This window comes from Nicotiana attenuata, chromosome 7 (assembly GCF_001879085.1).
Source record: "Nicotiana attenuata strain UT chromosome 7, NIATTr2, whole genome shotgun sequence".
NCBI classification, from domain to species: Eukaryota; Viridiplantae; Streptophyta; class Magnoliopsida; order Solanales; family Solanaceae; genus Nicotiana; species Nicotiana attenuata.
Genome location: NC_031995.1, coordinates 31702162 through 31724946, shown reverse-complemented (window position 1 = coordinate 31724946; position 22785 = coordinate 31702162). Strand labels below are relative to the sequence as shown.

Sequence of the window (22785 nt, the reverse complement as noted above, 5' to 3'; positions counted from 1 at the left end):
CACAAACCGATGTATTACAAGCAGAACTCTTTGTACTTTTCTATGCTCTACAAATTGCAATCGCTCGACATTTATGGCCACTAATCATTGAAACAGATTCACAAGTATTGACCAGACTCATAGAGTCGGACATTCCCAAACACTCACATTTATTGCATGCATACAGGTTGATGCTATATGATCTCCAAGTCCAGCACATTGACCACGTCTATCGGGAGCTCTACCAAAATGTGAAAAATCGATGACTCAACTCCATCCTCAAGATGTTCAAATTTTTGACTACCCCCCTCCCCCAGCTTTCATTTATGCACTTTTAGATTTTGAGGTAACTGGAACTAGAACTATACGTTCAGTTCCAAACCTTGTATCCCGTTTATCTTAGTATTAATGAAGTTCTTCTTTCTAGCAAAAAAAAAAAAAGAAAAAAGAAATAGACTCGAGAAATTGTGGATCATGAGATATAAAATTTATTTTGTATATTTATGTGATATTTATATAGTTTCTACACGTGATATAGGTACGCGCGCAATGCACTATACTTTAGTTATAATCAAAAAAGGAAAAAAAAGAAAAGAAAAGAGAAAACAACCATGGCCAACTGTAAAAAGGGCTGAACTCAGAAGCAACAGATCTCATTTCTCGATGGCAAATGCCAAATAGAGTCCAGCTAGCTAGTCTCCGAACGAATAAGAACAATCCGGTTGGTTTGAAACCCGGTTCGCGAAAGCCGGTCCACACAAATCATTTTCCCCCAATAAATGAATTACAGAAAACGAAACAACATTCCTTCTTCTCTCGATCCCTTGTAGCCCAGCCCTGCCCTGTGTACATATGCCAAAGCACAAAACAGAAACAAGTCTTCGCTTAAGGGATAAAGAAGAGATCTACGGATTTCCCTGCTAATTTTTGTATTTACTGATGTAAGTACTCATCCATCGACTAATTTGCGAGGTTTGTTACTTGTTAGTTTAGATTCGGTGAAAAAAGAGGAAAAATTAAGCACTTTTTATTATTTATTGTTTCTTCCTTGTAATAACAGTTTCGTTTTTCAATACTCCGTTTGGCGCCGTCTCGCTGTCGATTTATTTTGCCAAAACGTATAATTTGCTGAACTGTCATTATTATCGTCTTCCACTTTACCTAACGAGTCCTCTTATATATCTCGTGTTCCTTAGTTTCCTGCATTTTGATTTCAGTTTTATTTATTACTGTCAGATCTCAAAATTTGCTTTATTTTGCCTATTTATGTGTTTGATAATGTGAATCTTAAAATTTCTGTCGTTATTGGTTAATTCCAGCACTTAATATTTTTGCCAGATTGGTTTCCCGTACCAAGAGTGAGTTTAAGTGACCACATTTTATGAATTTGTTGAATATTTGCAATGCGGAGTTGACCGAGATGTGCGAGCTAGGGAATGTGGAGTGGTTGTATTATACTGGCTTTCACTTCATCTACTGAGAGTGCGAAGGAAAAAAGTAGTTGTATATAAAAATGGCTGATGCTGCTGCTCTTATTGAAGCCTCAGGATCCAGATTTAGTGATCTTGAGCTCATCGGAAGAGGCTCATTTGGTGACGTCTATAAAGGGTAAGGATCAAAATGTTTTATTTTGTTAATGTGTTTCCATCTTGCTTTTGTTGCTAGGTGTTATCGATCAATCAGTTAAACTTCAATTTTGAACTAGTTCAGGTAAATTATATGAATCTTCCACGTCCACGACACTCTATTAGGTCCAATTTCATGCTATTAATTACTTAGCCTTTTAAGCAAAATTAGGGGTTCTCTAAAAGTAATATTCTCTTAGTCATACCCTCATCACTACATTGACATATAAGTCTCTAACCAAACTAAAATGCTTCTCGCAAGCACTTAATTTGATATACATGTAATAATAACTAAATTTTAATTGTAACTGGTTGATATTGCGTATTTGAATCCTTTATTTTCATTGTGATTTGTTTTTGTTAAATCTGAACTAACCCTAAGAGATAATAGGACCTCTTAAACAACTTTTATTATGAAACCAACCGAAAGCAGCCTTTCCTAAAAAGCGCTTGGGCGCTCTACGTATGATGTAGACGTGATTTTTGGTCTACATTGTCCCGTTTTAGCACCTTTAATCATTTTATATTGTTGCACGTACGTACCATTGCATTTAGAATTCCGCTTAGAACATGGACAAACCATCTCAGACGACATTCTCTCAGCATATCTTCTATATGTTACTTGCAACCTCTGTCGAAATGTGTCAAAGTTGGTTTGAGAAGGAAAATATTTTAGAATGGTTAAATTTGAGATTATTTAATGGGCTTGAAATCTAAGCCTGTGAAATATGTGTATGAGTAGTATTATTTGTTGAACAACGTCCTTACAAAAGTAGAACACGTATCATAAGATTGGGAGGGGGTATCCACGAGTATGTCTAGCACTTTGGATAGTCTTTTTTTTGTTGACGAAGAACACTCTAGATAATCTTTCTCACAATTGAGTGATTTAAGTGATTATGAACAACTTGATATGTCATGTTATAGGATTTGTAAGTTATATTCAGTTTTTAGTCAGACAAGGTATGTTCAACTCTTAGGTTTTTTTGATAGGTCGAGATGATATCTATATTAGGAGACTAAGGTTTTTGATGTATGATGATTGTAGTATTGAGGAATTGCGATTTGAAGTTTATAGGAGATCATAACATATGGATTCTTGTGTTGGATTTCTTATTTTGTCTTTGATTCCAGCTTAGGAGAACGAAAGTGGACATGTCATTGAATTTATCGACAAGATCGTCTTTGTCCTATGTGTATCAAAGCAATTCACTAATTACTTTTAGAAAATATTTCAAGTAATGGTTTATACCTTCTTATGAAACTAAAGTGTATTCACTTGGAATATACCTGAACTTCGCCAAGAAATACGTCCGGGAGATAAAGGGGTCAATTATAGAATTACTAAATCAGAGCGTGGTAACATTTTCTTGGAATGGAGTATATATTAGGTTTGGGCCTTATAGAATTTTACTTGTTTGAAGTATATAGAAATTAGCTTGATGTAGAGAAAATTATCCCTTAATTGTAAATAGTCGCATGGAGGCTAATTACTTGTTTAAAAAAAAGAAGAGAGAAAGGTAGCATAGAGGTTAATGAAGTCTAATTGGCTTACAAGATGTCCACCAGCAACCTTTTTGTTTTTTACTTTTTTTTCGGGAGTGGGGGGTGGGGGTACAAAGCGTATTAGTCAATCAAGCTCTCCACCACAAATACAATTTTCATGCCTTGCCTGGTATGGCTCCTATCCAGCATCTGAGCACCACGTTAATTGCATGCCTTGCCTAATGTGGCCCCTATTCAGCATCTGCATACCACCTTAGTTGCTTGTTTCCATGGCTTTTCTAAATTACATCACTATAGCCCTAAGCTTTTAAATGCTCTTTTATCCATAATCTGCTATCAATGATATAGATTTCGTTTCATTGAACTTGTTGCCATTTGTTCTGATGCAACTGGTCATTTTTCTTTCTTCACTTTTTTCGTGAGTTATTTTACTCTTTACCTGCTTGTCAACCCTTCATCTAGTTATACACATACTTAACCTATCTAAAAAAAAAATTCAATAATAGAAGTGGGAACTATGTTATAAAGTATGTTCTTCTCCAGTTCTGAATCGACGTAAAGCTATAATTTAATGAATTCATACAGTTGAGTGCAACTCAGTTGCAATTGAGGCGTAAGTCGCAACAGTTGTAAACTCTAATAGTGATATCTGGTCTATATTTATAACAACAACAACGACAAACCCAGTGTAATTCCACAAGTGGGGTATGAGAAGGATAGTGTATACACAGACCTTACCCTACCTTGTGGAGATAGAGACTAGAGAGGTTGTTTCTGGCTCAGGAAAAGCATAGTCACATCATAGTTGAAAAGAAATACAGTAACACGAAAGCCATGGAAAAAAAAGCAGTAACAACAACATGATAATAAGATAACCGAATCAAAAGAGACGACTGATAGTAATAGAGATCTAAGTGTAAGAAAATCGGTGAAAAATAATGATACTACAGGTATGACTGGTATGTATTTATCTGAATGTCATATTGAAGTGTTTTCGTTATGCAGCTCTTTCTTCTTGGTGAGACTCGAGTTCTAGATACCAGCAATTTAGCATATCACATCTAGAGATTTTAATAAGCTAATTCGTTGGTAACCAAAAGAGGGAAATTTAACCTACTGCCAGAAGAATATCTGGTAAATCTATCGATCAGGAAAATGCTCAACAAGTCAATTTTTTTAATCCTTTTTTTCCTCGCAAATGATACTGTAGAATTAGAACTGAACGATTTTTAATTTTTGACTGAAAAAAGGGAAGGAGGGGGTTGGGTTGGGAGTAATAACTGAAAAGGGTCGTTATTCGCTTCTTTCCTACCATGTTTGTTAAAACTGAGATTCAAAAGGATAAACTTGCCAGTAAGTCATGTATATCGTTTACCCACGTGAATAAATTGCTAGACCAGGATTTGGGCCCTGTTAAGCTGCTGTTTCCTTAATTTATGGAAATGTAAATTAGATGTGATATGCGGTTTAGATGCACTTTCTTTTACGTTTAACCTCAGTGGTCGCTGGTGACAGCATTCATTTGATCTAATTTCTATACAAACTGATAAAGTTTGTTTAGTGCATCTATAGAATCTAATTCTATATTTTCGGTAAGGATATCTCTAACAGCTCAAGGGACTTTAATGCCATCTCTCTGATAATGAACTTGAATGCTATTCTTTATTAGATGGATAAGGAAAATCCACCTATTGATTTTTTTTGATAGGGTAATAAATTTCATTAAAAAAGCGCAAAGAACATGTCCGTATACAAGGAGTACACCAAAAAGTAGAAAACCTTACAAAAGGACATGGTTCTCTAGGAATAACACCCAATCTTCTATACAATAGGAACCTCATGGGTGCACCAAGAATAGATAAGGGAAAAGAGGGTACTCCTCAAGTGTACAAGATCTTTCTCTACTCTATCAAAAGCTCTCCTATTCTTCTCACTCCAAACAACCCATATAAGTGCTAGAGGAGCAACATCCCATGCCCTGCTTCTCCTCTTCAAAATCCTCCCGTTGATAGTAAAGATTGGAATGCTAATGAAGGTTAACCGCTGATCATAAATGAATCGTTTTTCAACCAAGGGGCTCGTTTTCTGTCCTGCAAGTTCCTAACTTCATCCAGTATTTTATTCTTCAATTATGGTAACAATGAATAAGTGTAATAGGTCGTCTTTGTCTAGTCTGGATTTACAAATTTATTAAGAGATATACATTAGTATGATAATAGCGATAAACACTTCTTAATATATGAGAAACCTATGTCTTGACTAAGAACGAAAGCTATTCTAGCAAGGAAAGGTATAAGTTTTTCCATGTTATTTCCTCCAGCTTGACCTTAAATTTTGTCTTGAAATGTCATCATGTTAATAAGTTCAGTAGTATGTCTGGTTTTCATTTTTCTTGATTTGCAGGTTTGATAAGGAACTCAACAAAGAGGTTGCAATCAAGGTTATTGATCTAGAAGAATCGTGAGTATATTCCCTTGGGTACTTTTCTTGGAGTTTGAAGTTATGTCCTCCATGTGTTGTTTAGCAGGAGCCACTGCTGATTTACTCTCCTTTCCCGTGGTGGGAGAGTAGACTGGCAGCTTACATGAAAGCGGCATGTCGTCTTTTACTTTTGATCTGAATATTTTCTATATCATCTCGGTAGTGCAACTTTTTTCATCTACTTTTAAGTTATATTTCTATTGTGTGAATAATCAGTTGAGGATACAGAAATGAGACTAGGCTCCCTTGGCAGAACTCCATTTAGGTTGATAAACTATAAGCTCTAACATTTTTTGTCAATTTCAACATGTAGGTTGGCAAATAGATTACTCTAGTACAATCGATACAGGAGAAAATATATATATTGATTAAATGGTTAGAACTGATATCAGGCACAACCAGTGCAAACTATAACTAGTGGTTTCTGATTTGGCTTCTTGCTGTTCTAATATGATGATCTTCAGGCCTCTACAAATCTTTATCTAGCTAGTTTAAGAGAAAGATGAGTTGAAAGCTTTTTTTTCTTCATATATTTGTTATGGAGAGTGTGTCTGTTCTTTGATCTACTTGATTAGAGTTTGAATAGATTAGTCTTTGTGGCAGATAGACTGACCAACTAAGCTTTAGTCCCTATATGTTCTTAATTCACTTCATATATGTATTTTTTTGATCAAGTAAAGGTATCTAATTTGCTTCATATTTGAACTGTGCCTTAGCAAAACATTTAAAGATTGTACTGAAAGTCCATGAATTCCTTCAAGTTTCTTTTGGTAGTTGAAGCACACTCAACTTTTTGGTAATTGGTGTAGGGCTACAAATTTCCAGATTTTCCGATTTATCAACACTGAGACATCTATGCAAACAACTTTGCCATTCATGTGACCTTTGATAAGAAACTAATGTTCATAATTGGTTCTAGTTACACCAGTGTTGTCAAAGGCAAAAAGCTCTAATACGTCTAATTGGGGCTTTAAGCGCAAAGCGCACTTAAAGTGTGGGCTTTAGTAAAAAAAGGCGCAAAGAAAGAAAAAATAAAAAGAAATATGTAATTCAAGAACAAAGTAACAAATTCATTCATAATATTTTCCTTTACAGCTAATACACTTATTTTCTGATTATATTTGTTGTTGTGCCGCTTGATTCACGATAAAACTCACAGGCAATGAGGTGCATGTCTTAGTGCCTTGCCTTACACTGAAGCGCAGTTTAAGCGAGGCGAAGCGCAAGCTTCAGGGCTTAAGCACGCCTTAAATGAGCCTTTGACACTGAGTTACACAAAGCAGTCTAATAATTTTTTGGATAACTTTGTTGGCTGGGTGGAGACGTGAAACTGTATTTCATACAAGGAAATTACTTCATTGTTTATTTCTCCTGAAGTCTCTGTCCTTGTTATACCTTGGTTCTAGTTTAGTTTATCCTAAATGGCCTTTTTATTGCTGTCATTCAGGGAGGATGAAGTTGAGGATATCCAAAAGGTATATCGACATTTTTGATTGACTTTCGTTATTCTTTGGTGATTATATTAGATCATTAACTGAGCAGGGTTTTTATTGGACGACTTTTTTCAGGAAATTGCAGTTTTATCACAATGTCGATCTCCCTATATTACGGAGTACTATGGGTCATACCTGCACCAAACTAAGCTATGGATAATAATGGAATACATGGCTGGTGGCTCAGTTGCTGATCTAGTAAGTGGCAAAATCTAAAATAGTGCCAGCCTCTCCACCATGACTATAAAATTTAACACGAAGTGAATATTCATCATAAAATAATGGGATTAACTTTGACTTTGGGGAGGTGGGTTCTCCTGTATTGAAATATTGTATTTTATAATTATAACACTATATTTATGCTTGTGATGGCAAAAGAGGTCCAAAAATCTTGAAGTCAAATCAGTTTAATATGTTGTTTCTACTTTCCGTTGTGCTATAAAACACAAGTAGCTCTAGTTTTTTTCCTAGGTATGTTGAGGTGAGACAGGAAAACAATGATATGAGATAGTGTAAGGTTATCCTTTACTTATCCCAGAAATAAAAGAGATAGTTCTATGGTTTCTCTCATTCCTGTCTGCATATACCACAATGGAGCTTTCCTGACTTGATCCGACTTTCGTTTGAAGTGTTTGAATCTTATTCTACTTATTGAAGGAAAATCTATTTCACTATAGTAAAGCTTATAAATGAAATACATAGTAATTTTTGGAACTCAAGGCAAATCCTGCGGTGACTGGTGGGGATGAACTTAAAATGCTTTTTACATGCAGTTACCATATTTGGGACTTATTTAACTGAGGGGTAGAATAATGGCCTCAAAACCTAAAAGATATCTTGATGATCAATTGAATGGAATTCCAACACCTGCGGCCACAGTGTTACATTACAGGCCGCCTATTATAGGTGTGTTAGTTTTGCTTCACTAAGACAAAATGGTCCACCAGAGGCGACATGTCAGTCATCTATTCAATGAACTTTTCTCTGGATACTAACCAGGATTTTGTTTCTGCAGATTCAACCAAATCAGCCATTGGATGAAATGTCTATTGCATGCATTTTACGTGATTTGCTTCATGCTGTTGAATACCTCCACTCTGAAGGCAAAATTCATCGCGATATCAAAGGTTCATTGTATTCTTTTGTAGCTAAATATTGATAGCCTGGCAGATATCTAGATTGGTATTGTCCATGGGCCATTTGTACCTTTGCTTTTTATCTTTTCAGTTTTATTTGCTAGAATGTTGGCCTAAGCTTAGATTTTGAAACAATGGGTGGATCAAACTTGATAATCAGTTCTTGCCTTGAGTTACCACGTTTTGGAATTAGATGCTTCTTGGTATTAAACTGCAGCAGCTAAGAGGATCTTTTTTTAATAAATCGTTAACACCTTGGAAGTTCTCTTAATTTGTTAATTGCTCCTTCCAGTAGTTGCTAACTAAACTTGTTTTCAGTTTGAGGCCCACTACCCCCTTACCATTATGGAAATGACATAGGTTTCTCTATTTTTTGCAGCGGCTAATATCTTGCTCTCAGAAAATGGTGATGTGAAGGTATAATAATGTTTGATATTATATGTTAGAGGATGGTAACAATGTGGTGTTACTATCGTTTGAGCTTGTTTATTGTTTTCTGATCTACCCTTCCACAGGTAGCAGATTTTGGCGTTTCTGCACAGTTGACAAGGACGATCTCTAGGAGAAAGGTACAATTTGCTATACTCTGCGGAATTTTGTTTTGATGACTAGATTCTTTTGTTCAATCACATTGCTGAATGGTTATTATTATTTCTTGTTGACTAGTTATAGAGGTCTTTGGGTTACATGTCACAGTTTTGCTGGAAGTTGCATGGGGTTTTGTTGGTTAGTAGTAAGGTCAAGTCGCTAAAGCTTCCTAATGTAATTAATATTTGCAGACATTTGTAGGAACACCATTCTGGATGGCACCTGAAGTAATTCAGAACTCAGAAGGATACAATGAGAAGGTATCTCTGGAACTGCAGCAATATACGGAGTCCATTTTCTTTCTTCTAATTGGTCCTTTCTTCCTTTTTCCGCTTCCTCCTCCTCCTCCTCGTGTAGCTCTTAGTCTTAATCCTTTCTATTGCTGATTGAAATGATTCCTGAAACTCCTATATCTGTTCTCCTCTGTATGCCCTTGCTTAAGGTTTGGATCAAACACCTAAGGTGTTTTTCTTCTGTACAGGCCGATATTTGGTCACTTGGTATAACTGCAATTGAGATGGCCAAAGGGGAACCCCCACTTGCTGATCTGCACCCCATGAGAGTACTTTTTATCATACCTCGAGAAAATCCTCCCCAGGTTATACTTTTTCCAGTTCGATATTTTAGGATTTTGTTTTTGTTTATCCACTTCTGATTTATAAGTGCTCTTATTTCATGATACACTTTTGTTCTTCAAAAGGTAGCAATTAATGCATTTTCTGTTATTCTGCAGCTAGAGGAACATTTTTCTCGTCCTCTCAAGGAATTCGTGTCCTTGTGTTTGAAGAAGAGTCCTACTGAGGTAGGTTTCATCTTTTTTGCTGCCAAGCCCCCTGTTTCTCTCTTTCTCTCAACATCTCTAATTCTGCTTTGTGTTTGACTATTATCATACTTCCACGCGCCTATAATTATTCATCCTTTCATGCAAAGAAAAGAGTTGGAGTTTTATTGTGTAAGTAGAAGTTGGTCCACAGGGGGTTAGCTTTTGAAGAACTAGGGTTTCAATGTGTAACACCTCAACCCCAAGCAAATTGTGGTAGACTATATGAATCTTTATTGATCGTGTTAGCTCCATTAATGGTTCATCTTAGACCAATATTGTACAAAAAATAATAATAGAACAATAAAATGTTCTAGAAGTTCTCTATATTTTTTTATTAGGTAAATAATTTTAGTAATGTGGGAAAAACTCCTATGTTACGAGCCGTATACCAAAAACTAGAGAGCCTACATGATAATATGGTTATCGACAAATGTCACCCGTAAGTAGACACTATATTTTTTACTGACATATAAATTTCTAACATGACTAAAAGACTTCTTGTAAACATATTACATAGACTAAAACATATTCCCAACTACTCCCTCTGTCCCATTTTATGTGTCATACTTTCCTTTTTGTTCTGTCCCAAAAGGAATGTCATACTTTCTTATTTAGAAGCAATTTAACTTTAAACTTCCCATTTGACCCTTAATTAGAGGATTTATCACGCAAATTTCTATGGTTTGCTTTAGACCATAAGTTTCAAAAGCCTTACTTTCATTCTTAAACTGCGCCCTAGTCAAGCACCGCCACATAAATTGGTACGGAGTTAGTTATTAGTATCGCCTTTATAGAATTTTCTCTTCCATTATCCCTTATTTTTCGTTGGGTCTGCATGGACTCCAAGAGATTGTAGATATTTTGGGACAGCTTCCTTCTATGCTATTTTATGTCTACCTCATGTTCTTTAACACCTTCACTCTTCATTTCAGCCATCCTATTTTGATTCTTTTTCTTCATCTGTCATAGCATTCTCTTGTAAAATCAAGCATAGATTTATGATTTTTTTGGCATTTACGCACCGTAATCCCATCTATTCTCACCTCAATTTCACTCTTATGATGACTAAACTTGCAATGCATATATTCAATCTTACTTGTGCTAAAACCTTTACTCTTCAGAGTGCTTCTCCACTGTTCAAGCTTTTAGTTGACACTGACGCTGTCTTCGTCAATTAACACAATATTGTTAGCAAATGGCAACTCCATGTGTTAATTAGCCCGTCCATAACTAGGGCAACCAAAGTACGAGATCAATGCATACCCTAGCGCACAGTCATAGTTATTGAAACTTCGTTATATCTCCTGCTACTATTCTCACATTAGTGATGACTCCTTCACACATATCCTTTATGACATCTATATATTTAATATGATTTTTGAGATATGAATCTCTTTCTTTTTTCTTTCTTCTCTAATACCCACCAAAGGATATTTCTTGGTACTCTGTTATATGCTTTATCTAGGTTAATAAACACCATGTGTAGATCTTTTTTCATCTCGCGATAAATTTATCATATTTTTTACCAACAATACAGCCTATGTTGTGGATCTAACATAAATCTAAAATGCTTCTCAGTTACTCTTGTAATGTCCCCAAGTCTACACTATATCACTTCTTTCCATAGTTTTATCGTATGTCTCATTATTGTATGCCATGATAGTTCAAGGTATTCTTTCTCAACTGTCGGACACCCTACCACTTCTTATTATAGCATTAGGTAACTTGATAAGCCATCCTACTCAACGTTTCCAAGACATATTCAAACCTCGACGTACAAAAGTATGACATTTGGAATAAGTTGATAAAAGTGGTGTGGACAACCTAGGACGACTCGGTGTCAGCTGTAATTTGCTGTTTAAATAATTATTCTCCATTATTAGTGCTTTACTGGGAGAATGAGCCATTGCAGAAATGTTAAAGCACTTCAAGATGTGTTCATGGCGGTCTATCCAATAAAGGTGCCTATATGGCTATATATCTGTAGATGCACAGATAAAGTTACCAACTCACTTGACACATTCTTATGAGTCACTTCAGCCTTATAGTGTAAGAAGGACAACAATTGTGTATGGATCAATTGGTTCTAATAATCCTTAGTGTTTGTAGTTTGGACATTTTACAACTGGTAATTATTACAAGCACCTCAAAATTTGGGCCCTGGTGTAAGCCAATTTAAGACACTTCGTAGCCAATAGAAAGAGTAGAAGCATGATCCTTTATAGATGATCTACTTTTTAATTATTCATCTTCTATCTTCTCTACAAACACTGAAATCAGGAAACAAATCTGTGCAACAATGGGTTCCCTGATATTAATTATCCAACTCTTATTTAGTTGGGTGATGTATCTGTGATTTCTGGACATGGTTATTCTTAGGTTTGTTTCTCTTATTCTATACTTCTATTGATCCTAGAGGCCAAGTGCAAAGGAACTACTGAAGCATCGTTTCATAAGGAATGCAAGAAAAAGCCCCAGACTTTTAGAGAGAATCAGGTGCATTCCAGTTTCCTGACATTTTGTGCACTTACACCTATTCTTTGCATGTTTGCTTTGGTAAAAGGAATTTAAGGCATCATATTTTGCCTTAGTATCATTTGATACAATGGTACTTGATGAATTAGTTATATTTCCACTTCCCCAAAATAATATCTACTTCTAAGGTGGTAAGTTTTATCTCATGTGGAAAAAATTATTTGGGTCCCACTTTTTATTTTCACGAGATGTCTTTAAGACCAGAAAGCAGAAAGAAACTTATGGTCCTACATGTTTCGCTCCGTTTAACATAAAATATTCTTTGTTCAAGTTTTCTTTCTTAACAATTGTATCAGAGTCAAGTGCATAAATTCAGTTTGGGACAAGAGGGAGTAAATGATATATATCCTGTTAAAAAAGGGACTAAATGATATTTTGGTTTACCGTTTTGGACAAGTTATCGCTTCTGAATCTTAGTAGTGGTGTAGAATTTAAGGATTGTTTGCTTAATGATACAGGGTCAACCATTGTGTATTCTTTTCAAAAGTTGTTACTTGTGTTTTCTTGTAGGGAGCGCCCCAAGTTTGAAATAAAGGATGATATTGATTCCCCTAGGAATGGCCTGAAACCTGTAGGGGAAGCATCGGGCACCGTTAAGGTGACAAGAGATACGGGTACTGAAAACACTGTTAAAGTCAGGTTAGTGAAACCTCTTGATGTGCTTTATTGTTATCTGTGGTGATTCTTTGCTGAGTGTTACCTTTACAGTGGCCAGGGGAAAACCCTAAAAACTGCTGGATGGGACTTCAGCATTGGAGGATCATCTAGTACTGGAACTGTCCGAAGTGTGAAACCACCACAGGTTAGAGATAGGAAACCAGAAGTTCCATCGAATCAACCTGCTTCAAGAAAAAATCTGGACAGTGGTAACAATTGGTCCTCTGCTTCTGGAACTGTTCTTTATAACTCATCAGAGGGTTTCAGCCAAAAAGACGACGGAGATGCAAACAACAATGAGAAAAGAGATTATTCTCGTGAAGATGTATTGCTTTGTTCTCTATTAGTGTGTGTATTTTTCTATATGCATGCATATACTTACATTTGTGTCTTACGCCGTATCCTTTTAGTGAAATTTAGAAGCTTGTATGGAGTAAACTTGATTACAGATCCAAGTTGCAGGAGAATGTATGTAAAAAATCAGACATCATGATTTCCCGAAAATAAAGTAATTGATGTCTGCGATGTGGCAGCATGTTGGGATTTTACTGTCAGGAAGATCTTTAGGTGGTTTTATAGCACTCTTCATGCAATAAAATGTTGTGACACACTTGAACTAAAAGTTGGATGGTTCTGTCATCTACAGCAAGTTTTAGTGTACTGTCCAATGAAATAGCTAACATTAAATGCATCAAGTTTGTGCAAATTCTTCCCACGGCTGAGAGAAATCTCTACTTAAGCGTACAGATCTCCCAAAAGGAAAAATTAAAAAAATAGAAAGAAAGTGAAGAGCTTGTTTGTTCTTGATACTTTAAGTTTCAGATGTATTGACAAACTATTTAGTTACATTTCCCTTTTACATTTTTATATTTTTCTGCTAGAATCTTCTTGTGACCCTGTTTCTAATCTGCAATTTACAGGAGGAATTATCAGTGAGTGGTACTGGAACAGTGGTTGTGAGATCTCCAAGAGGATCTCCTAGAGGATTTCAGTCCTCTTCTCTGTTCAGCGACCAGAGTTCCCCGGTATTCGTCAGCTTTTCTACCAAAATTTCTTAACAGGCATATGCTAAAAACTTTTTGTTTAATCTGTCATTAACTACTAGTGTCAATTCACTTTGCAGTCCAGTAGCACACTTGCTTCTTTCGAGGATGCTTCTTCCAGTGGCACTGTAGTTTATCGTGGACGTCATGATGACCCAGATTCTCCTCGAACGCCAAAATCTAGGTTAGGAATTCAAGAGAGATCTTCAAGTGCATCACTTGAAGATAGCACAACAAACCTTGCCGAGGTATCTATCTTCAGAATTCTCCCAACTAACAAGCTGGTTTCCATTTATGGGAAATTCTTGTCACAATTAATGAAATCCGTGGGTTTATTTTTGTAATGCTAGACTTTGAACCTAGGTATAGGACGGCCATAAGGATAATAAAAGTGGAAACGTGTTGTAAATTTTTTATCAAGGAAGTGTTATCTGAAAAAAAACGTTATTCAAAGAAGACTTTGATTTCCCTCAGTAGTACATCTTTAATTCTTGAATCTTGAGAGCGATTGTTTATTCATTAGGCTGTGATTTCTTATGTTTAACAAACTGGAATTTTCTTTCATTCAGTGGTTCTGATATATTACTTTAATTATGTTTAAGTCTCTCCAATATGACATCTCTCGGTTGTTTGTAAGGCTTATTAGATGTGAACTTTTTTAGGCCAAGGCTGCCATGCTAGCAGGACCAAAGAAAGGAAACGTTAGAGACAGATCGAAATTGGGCAAGGTCCAACGTGATGGGCTAGAAAATAAAACAGAACAATCAACAATGAGCTCTGATTCTTCTAGGTACATGAGTTTTTGAAGCTGAAAGATAGTCTGAAGTTGGCTTATCCTAGTTTCATCATTTTCCCTGAAGCACCATAACTTTTCCAGGCACTCTCGCGACTATCTTGATGCGCAGAAGGTGTTTTCAAGATCGCGCCATACAAGTGATGAAGAAGATGGTGCGAGAACATATGCTGCACCTTCATCTGCCACCTTATCTGTTCTCCTCATTCCTTCACTAAAAGAGGTAAGACTTGAGCTTTAAGTCAACTTAGATATCTTAAAGGTGATTTTTATGGGAGTCGTGATAGATGAACCTGAGGTCCATTGAGCCGTGCTTGTTTAGATTGCGATACATTCTTAGCTGTATGCATGCAGGAATATGTGCTGCTGTCTTTTTTCCATCAGAAACATTTGATGCGGGCCTGATTTCTAGCAGCTGCAGGGGCTTTAACAGTGTACATTTGGGGCTGAAAGGGTTCAAGATTTTTGGGGTGAAGGAGTTTTGCATAGGATAATAGCATTGAATTGCATTAAAACTGAAAGGGGCTGAAGAAAGATAGGAAAATAGAGACTGGAAAATGGTGGCAAAAATTCAAGTTTAAGTAATCATAAGAATCAATCCTAGGTGGCTTAGGATCACCATTAGGAAATCTGTAATTGCTGATATTTGATAATTGAGAGCGCTATGATGGCACTTGTAGACCTCAATGAACTCATCTCCACAAGAAATATAGATGAACTAGGAATCAAATAGTGGTATTATATAAAGTCATATTATTAACTCCTATCTAGATATATGCGTCGTTTTTATTTCTATCAGACTCAAAAATCAAAAGCCTAGCACAATTGCTTTTCTGAAAATTTGATATACCATTTGCCTTTTGGCATGGCTGCATGTATTGTGTGAGTTGTAATTGCATATAACTCAAATGTTGTACCTGATCAGCACTTGGTGCTTAATAATTTACTTTTGAATAAAGTTCATCATTTGCGTATAAGTCTTCTGATTACAAATGTGGTAACTGATCCAGATTATCTGGCATATCAATCAAAATATGGCAGATGCTAGCGAGTGTGGCTGCACTCGCTTTCATCGACTCGAACCATATCTCTATTTGTATTTATACTAATTTGCACCCAGCATAACAGAATATGGATGCAGTGGTCTTTGTACTTGCTGACTCAAATTTTGGATCTGCCTATGATATATAAATATGTTTTGCAGACTGTAGAAATAGTTTGTGGCATTGCATCATCTTACTTTCATTTGATTTGAAGCATTACAAATTAGTATTTTGTGACTAATTATCAGCAAGAATGCTTTACTTTCATAGTTCGGCAAACCCTCTTGACCATGAGCATGATGAATACAGTTGATATGGATCTTTTTGTGCCCTGGGGGGTGGGGGGTTTCATATGGAGTTTTGGATGTCCTTGCTCACCTTTTCATCTACTTTGGTGTCTAGGCTGCTACTAGTGAATCAGATGGTTCACTCATGCAGGCGATGGTTGGCTCTTTCTTGGATATGGAGCGCATGAAGCCTGGTTCTTGCGATCTGTTTATGACTAGGTTGCTCCAGCGACTGGCAAGGTTATTAGTTATTCCACACATTTATGCTTGCCTTGAAATATAACTTAAAATGGACTCCATTTGTTTATAATATAGTTTTCTCAAGAGAGTAGAAACTCTTTGCAGCTCAAAGGAGTCATCTTTGAAAGATCTGCAAGACCTTGCTGCTCGCATCTTTGCAAAGGGAAAGATTGAAACAGAGAGTACAAGTACCGAGGTTGATAGCAAGAAAAAACAGCAGAGTAAAGAGCTTAATTCAAATGCGAATTTGAGTCCACTTGCAAGGTTCTTGCTTTCAAGGTTTGTCTAAAATGTCAGCAAATATTAAGTTCTTGTAGTGCTGTGAAAATGTTACTATGAATATGAAGCACCAAATAAGTTCTTCATCTAGACATTCCTATTTTAAAATGCAAGATGAGAGACTGGATATTAGAATTAATATCTATTCTTCCTCTGTTTCATGACTATTTTGAGCATTTCTTGCCTAATGCTGATTTTTCAGTAAGTGATGTCACAGTATCAGATGAAGAATTATTACGTGTTATGTATCAAGAAATATGAACTACATAATGCATGCATCTATCTTCCGACTCTGGGCACCTTGAAGCATTGACTGGTCATGTCTTCCTAAACAAGTTTGACCTTTCAATTGCAGATGGCAAGGACATGCTTCTCGAGATCAAAATGCTTAAACATTGAGGTTAGATTATTGTTTCAAAATTTTGCTTTTTAATGTTGCTTTGTTCTAGAATTATTTTTGATTCTGTGTACATATCATTTTGAGGACATCTGTAATTTCTGTCCTCTGATTCATTTTGTTGGGTTATTGAAGAAGTTTTTCTGCTTTTGCTTTGCCATTTGTAATTTAAAGCTCTATATTCTGTTAGAATTCGTCGCTTTTATTGGGCGTTTTTGTTGCTCAATGTAATAGTAACAGGCTTCTAAATTTTAGTGCTAACCGGTGTTTCGACTTCCGGAAGTTGTAAAGGAAAGGATATTTTGACATATTGTTAACTCGATTTCTCCTTCGTGCTTCATACGTATACTAAATGACATTTCTCTTTCTTTATTCATCTTCATTTTGCTACTGAACTTAATTTGTCTGGAAATCAGATGTATTTACTTTGGGAAGATATTTATGCAACTGAATGCAGCATTCGTGGGTTTTTGCCGTGCAAGCTTTGCAGGGAAAGGTAATTTAGCTGTTTAAAAGAGGGGGAAAAGGAGAAAAAAGTTAAGATGGGAAAGAGAATAATGACGTTAGATGGCTGCAAATCATCTAGCAACCTTGAGAAGTAAACGTTAATGTTAAAAACCTTTCTGGTTGCTCCAGGAATATGGATTCGGACGAGTGTGGTTAAGTTTCCAGTGGTCAAGGTGGACCCAATCGATGAATGGATCTCAAGTCATCTCGTGAAAAGGTTGGTTGTGACAATTGGGTGGAGTAGAAATAGGCTAAGCAGCGAATAATAACTAAGCTAGCTCCAATCAAAATGTTCGTTATAAATTTATTCTTTTGGTTTTTTTCAGTAAGTTTTTTATCAACCAACTTGATAAAATTTGTGTTTTTTAAAGGAAAACTTTTCTTAGTGACTGAAAGATAGAAGCTACAACCGAAATCAATCAAAAGACGTTTGTCTTCTCTACACTGTGCGAAGCCGAAAGATAGATCTCAAAACCCAACTCCCCCAAAAAAAACTTTTGTTATAAAGTAAAAGCAATTCAGTAAAATATAAATTAGAAGAGACAGAAAGAAGGAAGAATTCTTTTCTTCTTTCACTTAGGTGTGTCCTCCATTACAATTTACATATCCTTTTATAGGCATAAAATGAGAAGACTTACTATTATAAATAGTGAATGGGATCGACACAAAGTAGGAGATTTCATCCGTAAGCTATTCACATACATGGGCATCCATGTCTACAAACTATTCATAACACTCCCCTTTGGATGTCCATGTAAGATAATGTGCCTTATTAAGAACTTACTAAAAAAAATATTGGGACGTACATAGTTATTTATAATATTCTTCCTGCCTCATTAAAACCCTTACCAGGAAAACCCAGTGGGACAAAACCTTGGTTAAGGAAAAGAGTGCAGCGCGTAGTTACTCCCCCTGATGAAAACATCACTTAATGTCTCGAAGACGACGCATTCCAATCTTGTATATCAACTTTCAAATGTTGAGGTTGGTAATGCCCTAGTGAACAAATCTGCTAAATTATCACTTGAACGATCTTGTTGAACATCTATTTCACCATTCTTTTGAAGATCATGAGTGAAAAAGAATTTCGGCGAAATGTGTTTATTCTATCTCCTTTGATGTATCCTTCTTTCAGTTGAGTTATGCATGCAACATTGTCTTCATACAATATTGTTGGAATATTCTTTCGAAGGAGACCACATGTTTCCTGAATGTGTTGAGTTATCGATCTCAACCAAACGGATTCTCGACTTGCTTCGTGAATGGCTATTATCTCTGTATGATTTGAAGAAGTAGCAACCATAGTTTGTTTCGTTGAACGCCATGATATGGCTGTACCTCCACTTGTAAATAAATAGCCCGTCTAAGATTGACCTTTATGTGGATCAGACAAATATCCTGCATCTGCATAACCAATCAATGATGACTTGGATCCATTTGAATAAACTAAACCCATATCAATGGTCCCTTGGAGGTATCTGAATATATGTTTAATATCATTCCAATGTCTTTGTGTTGGTGAAGAACTAAATCTTGCGAATAAGCATACTGAGAAAGGTATATCTTGTCGGGAACTATTGGCAAGATACATTAATGCCCCAATTGCACTAAGATATGATACTTCAGCACCAAGAAGCTCTTCATCATTTTCATGAGGTCGGAATGGATATTTCTTTATATCAAGTGATCTCACAAACCATCGGGGTGCTCAATGGATGTGCTTTATCCATATAGAATCGCTTTAAAATCTTTTTGGTGTATGTTGATTGATGGAGAAATACTCCATCTTTCATATACTCAATTTGTAGACCAAGACAAAATCTTGTCTTTCCAAGATCTTTCATTTCAAATTCTTTCTTCAAACAGTCTACTGCTTTTGGAAGCTCCCCAGGAGTTCCAATGATATTTAAATCATCAACATACACGGCGATTATAACAAATTCAAATCCGGACCTTTTTATAAATACACAAGGACAAATTGGATCATTCTTGTACCCTTCTTTCAATAGGTATTCACTCAGGCGATTGTACCACATACAACCTCATTGTTTCAATCCGTATAAAGATTTTTGAAGCTTTATTGAACAAGTTTCAAAAACACTTTTATATGCTTCTGGCACTTTAAATCCCTTGGGTATTTTCATAAAAATTTTGTTGTCTAATGATCCATACAAATAGGTTGTGACAACATCCATTAGACGTATATTAAGTTTTTCATGCACTGCCATATTTATGATACACCTGAAGGTGATAGCATCCACTACAGAAGAATATGTCTTCATATAACCAATGCCGGGACTTTGGGAAAACCCTTGTGCCACAAGCCGCACTTTATATCTAACGACTTCATTTTTATCATTTTATTTTCGCACAAAAATCCATTTATACCCTACTGACTTTTTACCTTCAGGTGTTCGAACTATGGGTCCGAAGACTTCACGTTTTCCAAGTGAAGTTAATTGTGCCTGGATAACGTCTTTCCATTTTGGCTAATCATTTCTCTGTCTACATTCATCGACAGATTTTGGTTTAAGATCCTCATCTTGTTGCATTATTTCAACAGCAGCATTAAGCAAAAATGTTATCGATAACAGTAATATTTCGGTTCCATCTTTTTCCCGTTGAGACTAACTTATTGATATCTCTTCATTCTCATTATTTTCAAGTACCTGGACCTCCCCTAAGGTCTTATCATTTGTTACATCTTGGGGCTCTTCTTGAGCCACTACCTCTGTGTTATGATCACTTTGATCATTTGCTCCTTTTTTTTCTTCGAGGATTTTTATCTTTAAAACCGATTGGTCTACCACGTTTCAAGCGTGGCTTAGACTCATTTGCTTTAATTGATTGTCCTACCGGGATATCAACTTGAATTGGAGCATTAGCAGCTGGGATATGTGACTTAGTCACCCTTGGTAGGTCAGTGAATGCATATGGCAATTGATTTGCAATATTTTGCAAATGAATAATATTTTGAACCTCTTGTTCACATTGATTTGTTCGAGGATCTAAATGAGACAGTGATAATGCATTCCAATCTATCTCCTTCATCTGCTTATTTTCTCCCACTAATGTTGAGTATACTGATTCATCAAAATGGCAATCAAAAAATTTTGCCGTAAATAAATCTCCAGTCATGGGCTCTAGATATTTTATAATCAAAGAGATTCATATCCAACATATACCCCCAACTTTCTTTGAGGACCCATCTTTGTGCGTCGTGGTGGAGCAATTGGAACATATATAGCACAACCAAAGATTCTAAGATGGGAAATATTTGGCTCCTGACCAAAAGCCAATTGCAATGGGGAGACTTTATGATAACTTGTGGGCCTTATCCGCACAAGTGCTGCTGCATGCAAAATAGCATGACCCCATACTGAAATGGAAAGTTTTTTTCTCATAAGCATTGGTCTAGCAATTAATTGGAGGCGTTTGATCAATGATTCCGCTAGACCATTTTGTGTATGAACATGAGCAACTGAATGCTCAATTGTTATCCCAGTTGATATACAATAATCATTAAAGACTTGGGATGTAAACTCACCAACATTATCAAGACGAATTGTCTTAATTGCATAATCTAAAAATTGTGCTCTTAGCTTTATTATTTGAGCCAACAATCTTGCAAATGCCATATTGCGAGTTGATAGTAAGCACACATGTGACCATCTTGTAGATGCATCTACCAAAACCATATAATATCTGAATGGTACACATGGAGGGTGAATAGGCCCACATTATCACCCTGTATACGTTCTAGAAATACAGGGGATTCCATCCGAACTTTAATAGTTGATGGTCTAGTAATTAATTTGCCTTGAGGATATGCAGCACAAGAGAATTCCTTAAATTGAAGAATCTTCTGGTTCTTCATTGAATGTCCATGTGAATTCTCAATTATTTTACGCATCATATTAGAACCAGGATGGCCAGCCGTTCATGCCAAATAATAAAATTATCTTGATTAGTAAACTTCTCGTTTACTACAGCCTGTGTTTCAATCCTGCTAATACTTGTGTAGTATAAGCCGGAGGAAAGAGCAGGTAACATTTCAAGCATATATTTCTTACCAGACATTATTGTAGTAATATAAAGATATTCAATCTTTTCATCATTTGTATTCTCAATATGGTAGCCATTTTGGCGAATATCTTTGAAACTTAATAAGTTTCTTTGAGATTTACTACAATATAGTGCTTCATTAATAGCCAAATTTATTTCACCTGGTAGTAATAAATTGGCTCTTCCAGAACCTTCAATTAATCTTGTACTATCGGATATTGTATTAACATTGGTTTCTTTCATTACCAAATAAGAGAAATATCTCTTATCTCTTAAAATAGTGTGTGTTGTAGCACTATCCAGAAGGCATATATTATCTTTATTAATCTTGAGTCCAACTGAAGACTGGGGAATTTTCATATTCTTCATATAAAATCAAAAAGTACATCATAAGTAATATGAAAGACAAACAGAATAAGAACATTAAGAAATGCATTAGAAATGTAGAAACTAGCAACACATTAGCACTAGGAAAATACACTCAAGAAAAATAAACTAGTTGCAAACGTAAAAAATAAATGACAACTTTTATTATAGCTTCATTCCCCAGTGAGATGATTAGTTCTTCAGTCAATATCCTCAAAGAAGTCTCCAACTTCTAAATGAGTAATATTTGCTAGGCCTCCAAAATCATCATCTTTGTATGCAAGATGTGCCTCAGATCATAGCTGTTTGAGGGACCTGTTTCATCATCATTATTTTGAAAGGTCAAGTGTGCCTCCACATTATTTTCTTTCTTTCTAAGGGAGGCTTGATAAAGTTTAAATGATCTGGCGTATGACAAATGCGTGCCCAATGATCTTTCATACCACATCGGTGACATATACTAATTTTACTTTTTGAAGGATTAATTTGAGAACCCTTATTGTTCTCCAGTTTATTTCCACCATAATGACGATAATTGTTTCGTCCCCTGCCACATCCACGTCTACGACCATGTCCACGACCACGGTAATTATTTTATTTTCTTTCAAACTTATCATATGATGCTACAACATTCACTTCTGGGAATGGAGTTGACCCAGTGGGACGGGCTTCATGATTTTTTATTAATAGAGTATTATTCTGCTCTGCCACAAGCAGGCATGTGATTAACTCAGAATATTTCTTAAAACCTTTTTCACGGTATTGCTGTTGTAGCACCACATTTGAAGCTTGAAAAGTAGAAAATATTTTTTCCAATAAGTCCTCATCTGTGATAGTGTCTCCACATAATTTTAATAGAGAACTTACTTTAAAAATAGACGAATTATATTCACTTACGGTTTTAAATTCTTGCAACCTTAAATGTATCCACTCATACCGAGC

The 22785-nt window shown here is 35.9% G+C and overlaps 1 protein-coding gene across 1 annotated transcript; it reads left to right on the top strand.

Annotated features, from left to right (window-relative positions):
* On the top strand, positions 619 to 17272 carry LOC109228901 (germinal center kinase 1). Its single transcript, XM_019394154.1, has 21 exons — positions 619 to 920; positions 1318 to 1587; positions 5514 to 5570; positions 7039 to 7066; positions 7160 to 7282; positions 8100 to 8211; positions 8600 to 8637; positions 8736 to 8789; positions 9000 to 9068; positions 9290 to 9406; positions 9542 to 9610; positions 12048 to 12127; positions 12677 to 12805; positions 12875 to 13148; positions 13744 to 13848; positions 13947 to 14114; positions 14529 to 14656; positions 14744 to 14882; positions 16105 to 16229; positions 16335 to 16508; positions 16864 to 17272. Exons 2-21 carry the CDS (start codon positions 1493 to 1495, stop codon positions 16898 to 16900), a joined length of 2121 nt encoding a protein of 706 aa, XP_019249699.1. The 5' UTR covers positions 619 to 920; positions 1318 to 1492; the 3' UTR covers positions 16901 to 17272.